General features: G+C 36.5%; 1 protein-coding gene across 1 annotated transcript in view; it reads left to right on the forward strand.

Annotated features, from left to right (window-relative positions):
• scube3 (signal peptide, CUB domain, EGF-like 3) overlaps positions 1-19,100 on the forward strand; it is a 169,673-nt gene that overhangs the window by 141,445 nt on the left and 9,128 nt on the right. The window contains exons 9-15 of the mRNA XM_073822994.1: positions 4,122-4,238; positions 10,162-10,284; positions 11,188-11,304; positions 11,394-11,489; positions 16,375-16,491; positions 18,637-18,795; positions 18,873-19,076. Of these exons, the coding sequence (XP_073679095.1) occupies positions 4,122-4,238; positions 10,162-10,284; positions 11,188-11,304; positions 11,394-11,489; positions 16,375-16,491; positions 18,637-18,795; positions 18,873-19,076 (933 nt within the window). The remainder of the gene's footprint in view (positions 1-4,121; positions 4,239-10,161; positions 10,285-11,187; positions 11,305-11,393; positions 11,490-16,374; positions 16,492-18,636; positions 18,796-18,872; positions 19,077-19,100) is intronic.

Consider the following 19,100-nt stretch of genomic DNA (forward strand, 5'->3'; position numbering starts at 1 on the left):
ACCCTGGACCACAAAACCATTTTTTTAATTGAGATAAGCTTTTCATTGATGTATGGTTTGTTAGGTTAGGACAATATTTGGGGATATATTTCGAGATTCTATTTGAAAATCTGGAATCTGAGAGTGCAAAAAAACTAAATATGGAAAAAATCGCCTTTAAAGTTGTCCAAATGAAGTTCTTAGCAATGCATATTACTAATCAAAAATTAAGGTTTGATATATTCATGGTAGGAAATTTACCAAATTTCTTAATGGAGCATGATCTTTACTTAATATCCTAATAATTTTTGGCATAAAAGAAAAATCGATCATTTTGACCCATACAATGCATTTTTGGCTATTGCTTCAAATACACCCGTGTTACTTAAGACTGGTTTTGTCGTCCAGAGTCACATATTACATTATGACCACCTATCTGTAGGACCTCCTTTAGCCCACAAAACAGCAGCCACGAGGCGAAGCATTGATTCGATGAGGTGACAATAGGTATTTGGCACCATAATGTCAACAGCAGGTCCTCCAGTTCCTGTACATTGTGGGGTTGTGGTGATTTATCGTGAACCTACTTCTCCATTGTGTTCATTTCAGGTGAATTTGGAGGCCAAGGCAATAACAGATATTAACTATCATGTTCCTCGAAGCACTCCTTGACAATTCTGGCAGTGTGGCAAGGCACATCATCCTGTTGGTAATGGCCAGGAACACAGTTGCCATGAATGGGGCACTTGGTCTGCAACAATGTTTAGATACCTGACAGCTGTCAAGAATTGTGCTATTGGAATAATGGGGCCTAAAGTGTCCCACAGCAAAACCGGCTACGTCCGCTTACCAGTGCATCCAGGTGCCATAGCCTCTGTTGGTAATCAGTGTATCCGCGCTCAGCCGTCAAAGTGATGCACCAGGAATCTTGATTTGTCAGACCAGGCCACTTTCTTCCAATCATCGCTGGTCCAATCTTGATGATCTTGGGTCCATTTCATGCATTGTTGGTGATGACGTGCAGTTAGCATGGGGACCCGGCTGAGTCGCAGAAGTCTGTGATGAACTGTGTGCTGTGACACATAGCGCTGGTCACCACTGTTGGTAGCGGCTGGTCATTTGTCACACTGTGGCCCTGCGGTCACTGTGAGCAATGCTCAACAGTCTCCATTCCCTTCTGGCATCAGTGAGCTGCAGGCCACACATGGCTGGACGATGGTCTGTTGTTTGACCATCCGTGCACCACTTCTGATACATACTCTGAACAACCCACAATATGTGGCACTTCGAAGACTGAAGTTTCAAGGCACTATCCAATTACAATTTGTCCTTTATCAAACTACGATAAATTAGCTGCTTTTCCCATTATGTCACCGAACACTCTACTGACCGAAAGCCGGTCTTCAGAAGGTATATATTTGACCCTGGACCACAAAACTTTGAAATTGTTCAATTTTGAAATTGAGATTGAATAAATAAGCTTTCCATTGATGTATGGCTTGTTAGGATAGGATAATATTTGTTTGAGATACAACTATTTGAAAATCTGGGTGCAAGAAAATCTAAATATTGAGAAAATCGCCTTTACATTTGTCCAAAGAAAGTTCTTAGCAGTGCATATTACTAATCAAAAAATGAGTTTTTATATATTTACGGCAGGAAATTTACAAAATATCTACATGGAACATGATCTTTACTTAATATCCTAGTGATTTTTGGCATAAAAGAAAAATCAATAAAGACTGGTTTTGTGGTCCAGGGTCACATATAAGGGGCTTCGCACTGTGTAGTTCAAGGAACTAACCAGCGTGGTAGTTCCTAGAGAACCAATTTCTCCCTTGCGCCATTTTACTGGTTGCAATTGCACCGGCAGCAAGAACTTCGAAGTTCGAAGTGGCCGACAGTGATGTCTTTATTCACGGCACTTGCAAACATCAGCAACCGGTGAATGGACAACGCTGTGATCTGAGCTGTTTTTGTTTTCTGTCATTGGTTTCCTCTAGGACTGCCCCCTAATAGTCGACTAACCGTTAGTCAACGAGAAGAGGCTTGGTCAACCAAAATTTTATTAGTTGCTTGGTCGCAGAAAAAAAAAAAAAAAATTCCACAGGAAGTGGCAAAGTCACGCAGTCCATGAAAGACAGATCGTTAACCGCTGGTCCATGTGGTGATACAGTACATTGGGCCGGACATCCAAATGCTCACCTATCATTCATCAACCTCAAATATGGCTTTTCATCTGAAAGATGTATGTAGTAGCAACTTTACATGGCCACTCCATGTAATGTGAACCACGAAAAATGTGCACTATTCAAGTGTCTGTGTGGAAGCTGAACAGTTGCATGCTTACTGCATGACAGATGGAGGCGCCGGTGCAATATACTCCATTTTTGGTCATTCAGATAAAAGTAATACCTTTTTTGAATCTGTAAAGATTCTGTTTATTTGTGTACACTCAGAATAACAACGAAACGTTGTGCTTTTGTAAAATAATGAAAGCAGACAGGATGAGCTTTCTGCTGTTTCTGTGAACTTAAGCATAAAACCTCAAAGCTCTGTGTATATTTGCCTTGCAGACATGAATATATATAGAGAGTGAAATGTCTACTTTCAAATTAACGAATTTAAATGGAAAGTAAATATTCTGAGATTATGTAATCCGTATGAAACATGCATACAGGCGCATCCACAACTGCGGAAGTTATTATCGTTGTTTTAATGTTCGTGGAGTAAATATTATTACATGGCTTTTTAAAGCCAGTGTTTCATATGCGTTTGTCCAATCAGCGTAGACTTACATCACTGATAGCTCCTATAGAACTGTTTTAGACCCCACTCTGAAGTACGAGCTTATTTAGTTCTCCCAAATGGAGTTCCTAGAACTAAATACGCTCCCAGTTTCTATGGTAAAAAGGTCCCTGCAGTGCAAAAAGCCCCTATATACTGTGCTGTGAACTGCATCTATGGCACAATTCAGTTGCCCGGCCTGCTGATTGATCGAGGCTTGGGGTGGTCATAATGTAATGGCTCAGTGGTGTATTTCCAATGCGGCCATTTTTGACTGTGAAGAGTATAAGTGTGACTTTTTTTTTTTTAAACAATTTAACTTTTTTGAATCAAGTTCATTGATTTTGTACTATTTTTTAAGCCAGAAATGACCGAACAGCGGCAGAGGGTTGAGAATGTTTCGATAGTTGCACTGGAAAACAAAACAAAAATACTGAGAAAGAACATTATTTTTTTGCAGTATGCTGGTTGTGTTGTTTTGCCTTCAGTTGCCTTTGGAAAAGAAATGCAATCTGGCTTTTTACACTAAATCCAGGCCGTGTTGAGTCTCCCGTGAATCAGAGGAAGCATGTTGGGTTATTCATTGTTGTCTCTGGAGTCTATAAAGTCCTTCAGTGTTATGCTCCTGCTGAGGCGTTGAGTGATATCCCCCCCACTGCACTCACATCCAGTCCTAGAACTGATGTTCACCAAAGGCAAGAAACAGTGCAGACATCAGCAGGGCGATTTGTTAGATTGAACTAGAGTTTCTGGGGCATGTATTGATTGTGTAACCTTCATTTATGGAGCTGTGCTTTCTCAAGGCCTGACGGATGAAGCTGGTACTTGGTGCCACACTTGAAGGTGACTCGAGGACGGCGTGGCCTGAACTGATGTACTAAAATGCTCGAAGCTCGAAACAAACAAAAACACAAAACTAAAACTGGTGGTGAAATAACAGCTGGACATTTTTTTCCCCATGAGATTCACTCAGACTAAGATGAGGTGTTCAGGGAACTTCTGCAGTAATGAGTGAGGTGACAGTCAACAGAATCCAGAGACTGACCCGAAGCGGTCTTAAGTTACGACACATTCCTTAATAAGGCAGACGGGGGAGCGTTTACGTCTAAATCATTGCCATATGTCCTGAGGAAATAAGGATGAGGGGTGTAAATACCTCAGCTTTAGCTAGGTAATGTGTGTTAATGAACAGCAGAGGGTTTATTAAGACTTTTAAATTGGGGATTCCACTCAAATGATTGACGTCAGATGGAGCGCCACATGGTACTCATTGTGGCTACCGGTGTTTCACACTACATTGTGAATTCAGTGGTTATCATATGAATAAAAGTCCTTGTGTTTCCTCTTTTCGGCAGATATCGATGAGTGTTCATTCGACCGGGCGTGTGACCACACATGTGTGAACTCACCAGGAAGTTTCCAGTGCTACTGCCACAAAGGTTATGTCATCTACGGCGTGGCTCACTGCGGAGGTAAGCCATGCATTATGGGAGTTTCTGTGTTGCAAGAACAATGTCCATTTCCTTTGCAGTAAAGAAACGTCTAATAGAAAACTCATGTCGGTAGACCCACTAGCTCTACTTGGTAGGATCTTGGGCAAACACATCCAATGAAAACTGAGACTTGCCTATATAAATGCTCTCCAGTTTCCTCTGGCAGCAAACAAATCTGTAAAGGTTATTTTGAGGTTCGTGTCCACCTTATTTTGCAACCAAGCTATTTTCTTTGAGTGTGCGAGACTTCCGATTCATTAGCTGCTATAAAAATACAGTGAACGGTAAAACTGCGCTACAAACCAGTGCGTTTATGATTATTAAAATAGTTTGAAATACCTTGCACGTTAACGTTACAAAGGCATATCTGTGAAATAATGGGTACGTTCAGCAGGGCTCTACACTTACTTTTCTTTTAACTTAAATTTAGGAGCACCTTCTTATCAATAATCAAAAAACTTTGATCAAAAATTGATCAGGTGATATTTGACTACTTAAAGTGATTTACAGGGGAAATTTGTTTTTCCCTATTTGATTTAGCTAATGGCATTTTTGGCAACTTTAATGTCGAATTTGTTATTTTTTTTTTTTTTTGAAGCTTTTTTAAAATTTCTAATTAAAATAACAGAAGAACAAGTAGAATAAGAATAAGTTACCAATCAAATGAAATCAGTATTTACAAGATGTATTTGTACTACAGAGGTGGCACAGAAGAACACAAAAGTGGCTTGTAGGTGTATTTTCACGTTTAATGAGGCTCAGAGGTGGCATGAGTGCAATCAAATTCATAAATTCATGTAGAGATTAATGTTTTAAATATAACATTTTGAATACAGAAATATTAAATGATTTAAATAACTGAAAAGATACTTTGACAATTAAACTAAATCTGCCAGTAGGTGGCGGCAAGTCACTGATTTATTCTGATTTATTCGTTCGAACGGCTGATTCATTCAGAAATAACGCAAGTGACTGTCTTTATGAATGGGAAATTGAATCATTGACTCACTAGATTAGTTTAAAAATGCATGTTCATTCATAAACGAAACACCACTGTGTTTGAATGGAGATGCACAGCGGCTCAGTTGTGACTTGTTTAGACCATTTTTTGATGATAAAATAGAGCAAAATCAGGCAATAGTGTTATAGTCAGACAATGCAAGTCATTTTAAAATCAATATCTCATTTACAAACTCCCTTAAAAATAATTAAAAGCTGCCACTCATCTTAGTTCATCGCAATCTAACAAAGTTCTATTATAATCAACAAAGCTCTTTACACTGCACAATGAATCACTTATTGGCACACTCGTTTTCTGAAAGGATTCGTGAGATATGTCCGTGATACATTACTTAACATTGCAAAATCACGTAGAAACCTTTGAAGCTCCCCTCAGCACATGGTACTCCTAAATATTTTTTCACTGTAGAGCCCTGACGTTTAGGGAAGTCTTCTGAAAGTCTTGTAATACTATAATCAATTTCAGATAAACCCTCTGCTAAAAGCCACGGTTATCATATCAGTCAGATGGATAAGTGAGTGGCTCTCGGCCAGAATAAGCTGCATCAGTGAACCTCGTTTCAGGGCTGGTTGAGCAGATGAGAACTCATTTAGTGATAGATGTGTCTTACTATTGTTGAGGGGACCAGAAATAATGAATGTATCTCTTTGTCCGTTAGCACTTAGATAACACCCAGATTTATGGAGTTCACTCTTTTGTTTCCAGAGAATAGTCATCGGTTTCCCACTGATGGCTTATCTGCTGGGAAATAGAAGTTAAAGGCTTTGATATACTCACTCTTTGCTTAGGGATAAAACTAAGTTTGCAATACCTTTGCATGGGTATACTGGTGCAACTTCAATTTCTACTATAATGCGGCGCACGCAGCGTGTTCATGTGTTTACTTTCATCTGACCTCGACGGACTAAACAGAAGAAATGAACCGGAGAAGATTTCTAGAGCACAACATCATCCGCATGGACCAATGGTACTTTGATGGTGTTTACCATCTGGCAAACAGTTTTGAACTCCTGAAACAAACTTCGTTTTGGCTTGATTTTGTTCAAAATGATGCCACACCAGTTCGTTCTTCAAACGCACAACAAGTATATCAGGGACTTAAAGGAATAGTTCACCAAAAAAATGAAAATTCTGGCATTAATTACTCACCCTCATATCTTTCCAAACCTCCAAACCTGTAAGACATTTGTTTATCTTTGGAGCACAAATTAAGATATTTTTGATGAAATCTGAGAGCTTTCTGACCCTGTGTAGACAGCAACACAACTATCATGTTCAAGGCCCAGAAAGGGTAACAGGGTTCGTACAAGGTGCTTGAAGTACTTGAATTTGACTTGACCTTTGAAAACCTTAACAATATTCCTGAAGAGGTACTTGAAAAGTGCTTAAATTGTTGAAAGACAATGTATCTGTGAAATAAGTGTTTAATTTTTTTTAATAAGCACATATCTTTTCATGCAAAATTTACACAGCTAAAAAAAAAAAAAAACATCATACCCATTTTGCTTATTTCAGATTAAGTAGTGAGCTAATCCAGTAGTAGTACTGACAATGTTGTGTAAACATGTCTGAAGACGCGAAAAAAGGCAGTGAACCAAATCAATTGAGTCATTTACGCTAGAACCACTCCTATTGATTAAAACCTGTGACTTCATTGTTCAAGCGATTCACTACACTGTAAACAAAATCTGTAGAAATTACAGTATTACTGGCAGCTGGTTGCCAGTAACTTACTGTAGATTTAAATTTATGCTATTTACTGGCAACAGTTTGTTCAAAGTTAATTGAACATTAAACATTAACAAGTCTTTATCTTTACAGAATAAACCTAAAATAACAGCCTCATGCAAAGCATTCTGGGAACCAAAATCTGAAGGAAAAAAACAGAAAAAGGTTGATGAAGGTTTCTGGTTCCCAGAATGCTTTGCAGTAGGTTGTTATTTTATAGTTTTATTCTGTAAAGACAAAGACTTGTTAATGTTTAATGTTCATTTAACTTTGAACAAACTGTTGCCAGTAAATAACATAAATTAAAAATCTACAGTAAGTTACTGGAAACCAGCTGCAGAACTACAGCAAATTTTTTACAGTGTAGCCAAAACCAGATCAAATTAAAAGAGCCGTTCATTTTTTAATTTTGTAAAACGGAGCTTTTCGAAACTGCAAATATCATTGAATCGCAAAATGATTCATTGTTTCAAAGAGCTCCAATCGGATCTTGTATCATGAATCATTTGTTTCAGATCGGGACTTCAAATAAAGTTTTGTTCATTTTATTTATATTGGGACTTTGGAGCGCGTATCACGAATCATTTGATCTGGTTCGTAAATCGTTTTGCGTAATTAATGATTTAAATAAAATTATTTGCACTACATGCTCCGAAGCTCGGAACTTCAGTGCGGGTTCGCAAATCATTTGTTTTTGATCGGGACATCAAATCGCATTTTGTTATTCATTTGATTTAGATAAGAACTTTGCGTATTGGGAATCATTTGATTCAGATCGGAACTTTGGAGCACCTATTGCGAATCATTTGATTTAGACCAGATCTGGTTAGTAAATCATTTAGCAAAATTTATGATTCAAATAAAATGATTTGTGCAGTGCGGGATCATTTTTTTCACATTGGGACTTTAAATCAGTTTCGTTAATCGTTTGATTTAGTTTGGAACTTTGCATATTGTGAATTAATTTGATTCAGGACAGAAACTTCGGAGCGTGTATTGTGAATCATTTGATTTGGACAAGATTGGGTTCATGATTCATTTTGCGAAATGAATGATTCAAACGAGTGATTTGCAATACGTTCTCTGAAGATTGGAACTTCAGTGCGGGTTCACAAATCATTTGTTTCAGATCGGGACTTCAAATCACATTTCGTTAATCATTTGATTTAGATTTGGACTTTGGAGCCAGTTCGCGAATTATTCGACTTAGATTGGGACTTCAAATTGCGTATTGTAAATCGTTTGATTTATATTAGAACTTTGCATATTGGGAATCATTTGATTCAGATCGGAACTTTGGAGCACCTATTGCGAATCATTTGATTTAGACCAGATCTGGTTCGTAAATCATTTAGCAAAATTTATGATTCAGGTAAAATGATTTGTGCAGTGCGGGATCATTTTTTTCACATTGGGACTTTAAATCGTTTCGTTAATCGTTTGATTTAGATTGGAACTTTGCATATTGTGAATTAATTGGATTCAGGACAAAAACTTGTGAATCATTTGATTTGGACAAGATTGGGTTCATGATTCATTTTGCGAAATGAATGATTCAAACGAGTGATTTGCAATACGTGCTCTGAAGATTGGAACTTCAGTGCGGGTTCACAAATCATTTGTTTCAGATCGGGACTTCAAATCACATTTCGTTAATCATTTGATTTAGATTTGGCCTTTGGAGCCAGTTCGCGAATTATTTGACTTAGATTGGGACTTCAAATTGCGTATTGTAAATCGTTTGATTTAGATCAGAACTTTGCATATTGGAAATCATTTTATTCAAATTGGAACTTCGGAGAGCATATTGCGAAATGAATGATTCAAATCAAATGATTTGCTTTTCGTGCTCCGAAGATCGGAACTTCAGTGTGGGTTGGCTAATCATTTGTTTCAGATCGGAACTTCGGAGCGTGTATTGTGAATCATTTGATTTAGATAAGATCGGGTTTGTAAATCATTTTGTGAATGATTTGCAATACGTGCTATAAAGAAAAATAAATAGAAAATGGAAGAAATTATGCACTATTCCTTTAAGAAAATTATTTAATATAGTAAAAGTTTAGTATGCTTAGCAATACTTTAGTAGTGATACTTTGCAAGTGCTTAACTTTATTTTTGACGTTTTTTATTAGTATATTTTTATTTATCTATTTATCTTTTTTTAGAATTTGAAAGAGGATACATTAGAAGTGACATCTCTGATTGAGATCCTTCAAAATCTAAAAAGTAGTGCTTGAAAAGTCCTTGAAAGTCCTGGAATTTCATTTTATCTGTACAAACCGGTTCAACCGTAATGTTATAAAGCTACGAGAGTACTTAAAAGATCACAAAAAAAGATCTTACAGGTTTGGAACGACATGAGGGTGAGTAATTAATGACAGAATTTTCATTTTTGGCTGAACTAACGTTTTAAACCTGCAATAAGCCTCAGATCAGAAGTGATTGTTGCAGAGGTTACAGTCAAAGAACATGTGAACTTTGTGGTTTTGGTCTTTTTCCATTCAAGCAGATTGGAGCTAGACTTGCACGCCTTGAAAACAGCTGCCTGAGGGTGTCATCAAGTGGACTGGCTTGCCATAAAAGGGACTTGGACCAAAGTCTGTAGTTACAAGAGGTTAACAGAAGTGCCAATCTAACATTGGTTTTCTCTTCCCCCGGTCCCCTTCCTCACTCCGTAGATTAATAAAGGCTCAGGATCCAGACAGGGAAAGGAAATGTGAAAGTCAAAGGTTTAGCCTGGAGCCAGTTCAAATCTGATGAGGAACAAAAGAACGACAAAGAGAAGGAAAACCAGACTAGCCTCGCGAGCGAGCTCTGGATTCCTTGAAGAAACACAAAAACGCCTGCTTTCCCACTTTCTCTGTCTCTGTTTTTAATCCGCTCAATCGAACTATCTCTGTTTTGTCTCTTGTTTGGCTTTCCGCTGGTGTTTTTCCAGTGTTGGGGAGTAACTCGCTAAAAGTACTTAGCTAAAACTTTGATTTTAGATTCACCTGAAATAGAAATCGAAGGTTGAATTGAGTGAATTGCATTGTTGGCTAAACTGTGGGTTGCTCTGTAAACAGTCAATTTTCATGAGTTGAATGCCTACATTTTTCTATTAATAGCTTTTTATAACAAAGATTAATTTGTAGTTGTTTTGTTTTCTAGATATCGACGAGTGCAGCATTAATCGGGGTGGCTGTAAATTCGGATGCGTGAACACTTTGGGCAGTTACGAGTGTACCTGCCCTCCTGGTTACAAACTGCACTGGAACAAGAAGGACTGCGTCGGTATGTAGACAATAGTGCCACCTACAGGCCTTTCACATGCTTCTAAACTCTTATGGTTCAAATGCAAATAACAAAGACTGATATTAGTTTCTTATTTGTGACCCTGGACCACAAAACCAGTCGTAAGGTTAAATTTTACAAAACTGAGATGTATACATCACATGAAAGCTGAATAAATAAGCTTTCTATTGGTGTATGGTTTGTTAGGATAGGACAATATTTGGCCGAGATACATCTATTTGAAAATCTGGAATCTGAGGGTGCAAAAAAAATTTAAATGCTGAGAAAATCACCTTTAAAGTTCTCCAAATTAAGTTCTTAACAATGCATATTACTAATAAAAAAATACATTTTGATATATTTATAGTAGGAATTTTACAAAAATCTTCATGGAACATGATCTTTACTTAATTTCCTAACGATTTTTGGCATAAAAAAAATCTATAATTTTGACCCATACAAATTTTTTTATGCCAAAATTCAGGATATTAAGATCATATTCCATGAAGATATTTAATAAATTTCCTACTGTAAAGATATTTAAAATGTAATTTTTGATTGTAATATGCATTGCTAAGAATTTAATTTGGGCAACTTTAAAGGTGATTTTCTCAATATTTAGAGTTTAGAAAATTTTTTTTGCACACTTAGATTCCAAATATTTTAAATAGATCCTTGAAAATATTGTCCTGTCATTACAACCCATACAACAATTAAAAAGCTTATTTATTCAGCTTTCAGAGATATAAATCAATTTCAAATTTTCCCTTATTACTGGTTTTGTGATACAGGGTCACATTATATAATGATAGATTGATAGCTGAGATCCAAACATGTTTGATGCATATTAACTTAAGACAAATTCAGTGTAATTGCTTATAGCCAACCCTATCATTTCTGCAGAGATCGTGAAGTGTACGTCCAATCTGGTGGCCCCCAAAGCCACCCTTACTTGCAATAAGATGGGGAAGAAAGAGAGCTGCTCTCTCACATGTGCATCCAAAGCACATTACCTGTCAGGTACAAACCCCACCAAAATCCTTAATTATTTAACAAGCTTGCTCGTTTACTCCAATGCCTGTGATCAATTTTCATTTTACGTTTCACAGAATCAGACAACAGCTATTCGGTTAGCTGTGGAATACCCATCCTACGAGGCAAATCTCAGAGCAGACTGAATGCAAGCAGTATCCAGAGCTGCGTAGGTAAGATCATATATATCTCCCAACACCTTTCTTATTTCATTTCATTTGGATTCAATTACATTTTAAAATGCCTGTAAAATCTTTTTTATCTTTTAAATGTTCCATCCTAAAATAACCTACTGCTTATATGGGCCATTCTACAGAATTGGTCCAAAGTCAAAAAAATGTCTTTTTCCCAAAACTTTGTTTGTATGCAAATTGTATAATATCCAAGGTACACATTTCTAGCAACTGTGCAGTTAATTCTTATATTGTATTTCCAGAAAGTTTTTAAATATTTGTACTCTCCCCAAATTTGTCACAACCGAAACACAGTATTAGAAGGAATATATTACCTATTATGATTTTGCTTAAATCTAGATTGTAAATATATTCTTTTGATATTTTATTAATTTTTCTGTAGAGGTAAATCCATAACAGTTAAGTTTTTAACAATATTTTAAGTGTAATTGGTCAGATTTGTTGTATTTTGAATCAGTTTTTCTTTGAAATCTGTATTTTTGCCAACTTATGATGATTTTTTTTGCCTTTTACAAAGTTAAGGATTTATTAGTTTGAATATACATTGAACCAAAAACTATCAGAACACCATAGTTGATAATTGTGACCCTGGACCACAAAAGCAGTCTTAAGTCGCTGGGGTATATTTGTAGCAATAGCCAAAAATACATTGTATGGGTCAAAATTATTGATTTTTCTTTTATGCCAAAAATCATTAGGAAATTAAGTAAAGATCATGTTCCATGAAGATTTTTTTTTGTAAAATTCCTACTGTAAATATATCAAAATGTAATTTTTGATTAGTAATATGCATTGTTAAGAACTTAATTTGGAAAACTTTAAAGGTGATTTTCTCAGTATTTAGATTTTTTTGCACCCTCAGATTCCAGATTTTCAAATAGATGTATCTCGGCCAAATATTGCCCTATCCTAACAAACCATATATCAATAGAAAGCTTATTTATTGAGCTTTCATATGATGTACACATCTCAGTTTTGTAAAATTTAACCTTATGACTGGTTTTGTGGTCCAGGGTCACAATTCAGTATACTTTTGACAATAAAGTATACTTTGTGTGACTACTAAAACATACTAAATTACTAAATGAGAGAGAGGGACACAGGGAATATTTCCTGATCATAAATATATGGGTTTAGTTCAAATAATGTAAATACAAATAATGTAATGACATAAAAGTTTCATTTTTTTTTTTTTTTTTTTTTACTTCACTTTTAAAAAGAATCAAAAAGATGCTTCTAAAAACAAAGATGGAAACAAAATACAGAAATTATTTCAATATCATTTTCATAAGTTAAAATTTAGGGGTTGGGTTTGGGACAGCCCCCTCCCAATTGAAAGTACCCAGTAAATGATGATTTTATATATATATAAAGCTGATATTTGAAATATTAAAAAACTTTTGACTGGTAGTGTACATCAAAAAAGTCTTCCAGTTTTGTGGACCTTCACACAGCATTTGACCATTGGATTTTCGAAAATCTTTTCAAGTGATTGAATATTGCATCAACTACAGATGAACACATTAGTTTTTTTATTTGAATTATTACTCTGTAGGTCGTTTAACCATGTATTTCTTCTTTATGAGGCTTTTTGAAAATGCACATTAAAATGCACAAATATTTGAATTAAATTCACAAACTTTTTTCTCTCATCTGATCCTCTTTCACCTAATATATTTACTTGAAGTTCCCCTCAGAATTTATATATAAATAAATATTTTAATAATTAAGTTTTACAATAGCATTGACATTACATTTTTTTGTGTGTTTTATTTTGATATAAACTCCCTGCAGTTCCTTCGCAAACCTCAGTTTGGAAAACCTTGACGTAATATTCAATTCTATTCAATTCAATTAAAGTTTACAAATCGTTGCAAAGCAGCTGTACAAAAAAAAATGTAGGCTACTATAATATATTTAGTAGCTTATTAGTGGTGACTACTGTATGTTAAGTCGATGTACATATGGTATAAATATTAAAAACAGTAATGGTGTAATCAAAAACAGATGATGAACACTAATAGTAATGATCATGTGTTGCAATCAAACTTGTAGAACAATAGTGTAGTGCTGTATGTTGTTTCAAGGCTGGCATCATCTGCGGTCCTCTGGGGGGTTGGCATCATCTCTTCTTCTGAATCCGGGCTGAATCTTTTGTAATTCCTAGTTACCACGGGATGGGAATCCTGTGGCAGAAACAGAGAAACAAATAGAGAAATAATTAGCGTAGCTGCTGTTCCAACCAAGCAAAAATTATGGGTTTTGCCCAAGCTGAAGAATGTTGATGTGCATTTGATCAGATGTAACTGAAGTACAACGTTATGAGATACATTATGTGAATGCTTGGCTAAAGAGATGAGTCTTTAATCTAGATTTAAACAAAGAGAGTGTGTCTGAATACCGAACGTTATCAGGAAGTATATTCCAGATTTTGGGAGCCAAATGTGAAAAGGCTCTCCCTCCTTTAGTGGACTTTGCTATCCGAGGTACTACCAAAAGTCCAGAGTTTTGTGACCTTAGGGAGCGTGAGGGATTGTAGCGTAGTAGGAGACTAGTTAGGTATACAGGAGCTAAACCATTAAGGGCCTTATAGGTAAGAAGTAATATTTTGTAAGTGATATGGAACCTAATAGGTAGCCAGTGCAGAGACCGTAAAATTGGGGTAATATGATCATATTTTCTTGACCTGGTAAGGACTCTAGCAGCTGCATTTTGGACTACCTGTAGCTTATTTACTGAAGAAGCAGGACAACCACCTAGTAGTGCATTACAATAGTCCAGTCTAGACATCATGAATGCATGAGCTAACTTTTCTGCATCAGAAACGGGTAACATGTTCCGTAGCTTAGCAATGTTTCTAAGATGGAAGAATGCTGTTTTTGTAACATGAGAAATATGATTTTCAAAAGACAGGTTGCTGTCTAATATAACACCCAGATTTTTGACGTAACAGTACATCCGTCGAGTTGCAAGTTGCAGTTTAAGAGATCCTGTGTGTTTTTTGGTCCAATAAGTAATATCTCGGTCTTATCTGAATTTAATAGTCTTTCACATTTTTAACACACTCTGTTAACTTTGCTAAGTTAGAAGTTTCATCTGGTCTTGTTGAAATATATAGTTGAGTCTCATCAGCATAACAATGGAAACTAATCCCATATTTCCTAATAATATTGCCAAGGGGTAACATGTAAATTGAAAATAGTAGAGGACCTAGGACAGATCCTTGTGGCACTCCATACTTTACTGGTGATAACTGCAATGACTCCTCATTTAAATAAACAAAGTGGTAGCGATCGGACAGGTATGATCTGAACCATCTTAAAGCCTGCCCTTGAATACCTGTATAGTTTTGTAATCGATCTATGAGTATGTCATGATCTATAGTGTCGAACGCAGCACTAAGATCAAGTAAAACTAGCAATGAGACGCAGCCTTGATCTGACGCAAGTAGCAAGTCGTTTGTGATTTTTACAAGTGCAGTTTCTGTGCTATGATGGGGCCTGAAACCTGAAATTCTTCAAAGAGATTATTATTTTGCAAGAAGGAGCACAATTGAGCAGACACAACTTTTTCCAAAATTTTAGACATAAATGGAAGATTAGAAATGGGTCTTTAATTTGCCAGTTCACTAGGGTCTAGCTGTGGTTTCTTAATAAGAGGCTTAATAACCGCTAGTTTGAATGGTTTCGGGACATGACCTAGAGATAACCATGAGTTAACAGTATTAAGAAGCGGTACTTCTGCTACAGGTAACAACTATTTTAGTAATTTAGTGGGTACAGGATCTAATAGGCATGTTGTTGGTTTAGATGTGCTGATAAGTTTAATTAATTCCCCCTTGTTCTATAGTTGTAAAGCACTGCAGTTTTTCTTTGGGTGTAATGAATAATGCTGAAGTATCAGTTGCTGTAGTATCTATCTATATTTGTTATTGTATTTCTGATGTTGTCTATTTTATCAGTAAAGAAATTCATAAAGTCATTACTATTAAACTGTGCAGGAATATTTAGGTCGGGTGGCGTTTGGTTATTTGTTAATCTAGCCACTGTGCTAAATAAAAACCTTGCATTGTTTTGGGTTTTTTCTTTTCTATTTTGGTTTTAGTTATTCATGTACTAATAACTACGAACCAACTTTTGGCCTTAAACCAGCTAGCTCCTGCTGCTTGTCAGTTTAATTTAGACTAAACTTGCAACCCTGTTACCCATTTTGGCGTAGTGTTTTTAATGTTTAATATTTATCACGATCAAAGTTTTAGTTAGTTACATATATACCAAACTAAAATGGATCGTAAATCTCCTGTGGTTAACAATAAACATTTTCTTAATGCTAAGCCCCTCGATTTCACTGATCATTTGTTGAAAATGAAAAAAAGGCTTAATTTTCTAAAACATTCAGATCCTATTTTGTACCCCATTTGTTGAAAGTGCCGGCAAACAGGACCTGGAAACCGATGAGACGTTTCTTTCGAACAGCTGCAGTCGATGATTCCGAGAAACATAATGACAGATACATCGCAGCTGTCCAATTACATGATCACTTGATGCGCTTGGCAAATTAGAAACTTATTTAGCATGCCTGATGTTTGTTTTGATGTCAAACTTGTTTCACATTAGGATGCCTGTCACGGCACACTCTAATCTCAAATTGCTGTTCCTCATAAGTGTTCAGAGTGAGCATAAAGCTAACATGAATCTGCTTTAAATGTTCACAAACAGCCCAGCTGGTTTGATTTTCTCAATCAAGCACGTTGCATGTAGCGAGCCAGCAGCTGCGAATTAATGTAGTTAGCTAGTAGTTGTCAGCAAGGGCTTTATATGAATCATGTCGAGCTGCGTGTCAAGGCCTCTTTGTTTGGTTGTAGAGACTCAGGCTCCTCCAGTGAAGCAGACGGTGTCCTTTCGGATCAAGAACGCCAAATGCCACCTGCACCCGAAGCATAAGGGGAGAGCCGAGGACAACGGCAGACAGATCGGGCCAGGTCAGAGGTCATAGGGGCCAGGAAATGAAGGGTACCATGTCATTTTGATGGTCCCTGTTGTGGAATAAGGTCATAGAACTGTTTGTTGAGGGAGTTGCATTCATCTTTCTCTGCACAGACAGTGATCATTGGGATAAAAAGGGAAACTTCACTCAAAAATCAACTTACAGTTGAGGTCAAAAGTTTACATCCCTCTTTCAGAATCTGCAAAATAAGAGGGATCATACAAAATGCATGTTATTTTTTTTATTTAGTACTGACCCTGAATTAGATATTTCACATAAAAGATGTTAACATATAGTCCACAAGAGAAAATAATAGTTGCATTTATAAAAACAACCCGGTTCAAAAGTTTACATACGCTTGATTCCTAATACTTGTTGTTTCCTGAATGATCCACAGCTCTTTTGTTTTTGTTGTTGTTTAGTGATAGTTGTTCATGAGTCTCTTGTTTGTCCTGAACAGTTAAACTGGCAGTTGTTCTTCGGAAAAATCCTTGAGATCCCACAAATTCTTTGGTTTTACAACATTTTTGTGTATTTGAACCCTTTCCAACACTGACGGTATGATTTTGAGATCCATCTTTTCACACTGAGGACAACTGAGAGACTCATATACAACTATTACAGAAGGTTCAAACGCTCACTGATGCATTAAGAGCTGGGGTGAAAACTTTTGAACAGAATGGAGATGTGTACATTTTTCTTATTTTGCCTAAATATCATGTTTTCATATGCCCTTTGGAGACTACAGAAGATAGTTACATAAGACAAAATAAAAGTTAAATTTACCCTGATCTGCGTGTTTTTTTTTTCCTTCTGGAGCATCAGTGAGTGTTTGAACCTTCTGTAATAGTTGCATATGAGTCTCTCAGTTGTCCTCAGTGTGAAAAGATGGATCTCAAAATCATACAGTCATTGTTGGAAAGGGTTCAAATACACAAAAATGCTAAAAAACCAAAGAATTTGTGGGATCTGAAGGATTTTTCTGAAGAACAGCAGAAAAACAAGGGACTTATTAACAACTATTACTAAACAAAAAACACATCTGTGAAACATTCAGGTAACAACAGTATTAAGAGTCATGTAAACCTTTGAACGGGGTCATTTTTATAAATTCAACTATTATTTTCTCTTGTGGACTATATGTAAACGTCTTTCACTTGAAATATCTTATTCAGGTCAGCACTAAATAAAAATAATCTACATTTTGTATGATCCCTCTTATTTTGTAAAATGATTAACATTTAGCAGATTCTGAAAGGGGGTGTAAATGTTTGCCCTCAACTGTATGTCATTCCAAACCCATAAGAATTCGGTTAACATTCATGCATACACATACGGTAAACACAGAAGTGTATGAACATTGTGTGTTTACATTATGTGATTTTCATTCATGTATGCATATTTATATATAAACAAGACCTAAATGAAACCTGTTCATTAAATAAAGTGATTGTATGGTAAATGAAGCCTTATATAAAGAGATCATAACCAAAGTCTGGGTTTGGAATAACATTTCATTAAAAAAACATATATATTTAAAACAGTTAAAGGAATAGTTCACTTCCATAATGAATATTTCCTCATCATTTACTCATCCCCATGTCATCCAAGATGTTCATGTCTTTCTTCCTTCAGTCGAAAAGAAATAGTGTTTTTTGAGGAAAACATTCCAAAAAATAAAGGCTGTTTGACTTTGCCGTTCGCTTTGTAAACACTGGCTCGGTACTTCTGTCTGCGTCACGTGTGATTATGTAATGTGTGAGGTCAAGCTAGTGCAAGACAAGCATTGATATTTTTTTAAGTAAATAACCAATCGTTTTGCTAGATAAGACCCTTATTCCTTGTCTGGGATCATGTAGAGCCCTTTGAAGCTGCATTGAAACAATTTGGACCTTCAACCCGTTGGCCATGATTAAAGTCCACTATATGAAGAAAAATCCTGTAAACATAATTTATTTGTGACTGAGGAAAAGAAAGACATGAACATCTTGGATGACATGGGGGTGAGTAAATTACCAAGACATTTTTTATTCTGGAAGTGAACTAATCCTTTAAGGAATTCTCAATCCAATGTCACTCCAAAAAAAAAGTGAAACAATGACACCTAAATGTCCTCATTGTGCGAACAATTGATTTCCAGGTGGCCAACCGTGCAACATCTGCATGGTCACGTTCGTTAACCTGAAGTGCGACTCATCTAAGAAAGCCAAAGGTCGTCGGGCACGTAACCCATCGAACAAAGAGGTTACACGCATCACTCTGGAGCTGGAGGCTGAGGTCAAGCCAGGAGACGCCACTGGTGAGACTGACATCCTCCACCTAAAACAAACCCTCTTTCTACCTGAAGGTCATGATGCTCATCTCGTTCTCCTGTAGGGAACTGTAACATGATGTGTCAAAGGCAGCGCATGGAGCAGCAGATGAAGTCGTACATTAAAGCCCTGAAAAAATCCATTAACCAGGAGCGTTTCCTCATCCGTGTGGCTGGATTGGAGTACGAGGTGGCGCAAAAGCTCCCACAAGCAGCACTAAGGCAGGAGAACTGCGGACCTGGCCGAGAAAAAGACAGCGGCCGCTGTGGTAAGAACAGAAGAGTGAGTGGGG

This window comes from Garra rufa, chromosome 18, assembly GCF_049309525.1.
Source record: "Garra rufa chromosome 18, GarRuf1.0, whole genome shotgun sequence".
Lineage (NCBI taxonomy): Eukaryota > Metazoa > Chordata > Actinopteri > Cypriniformes > Cyprinidae > Garra > Garra rufa.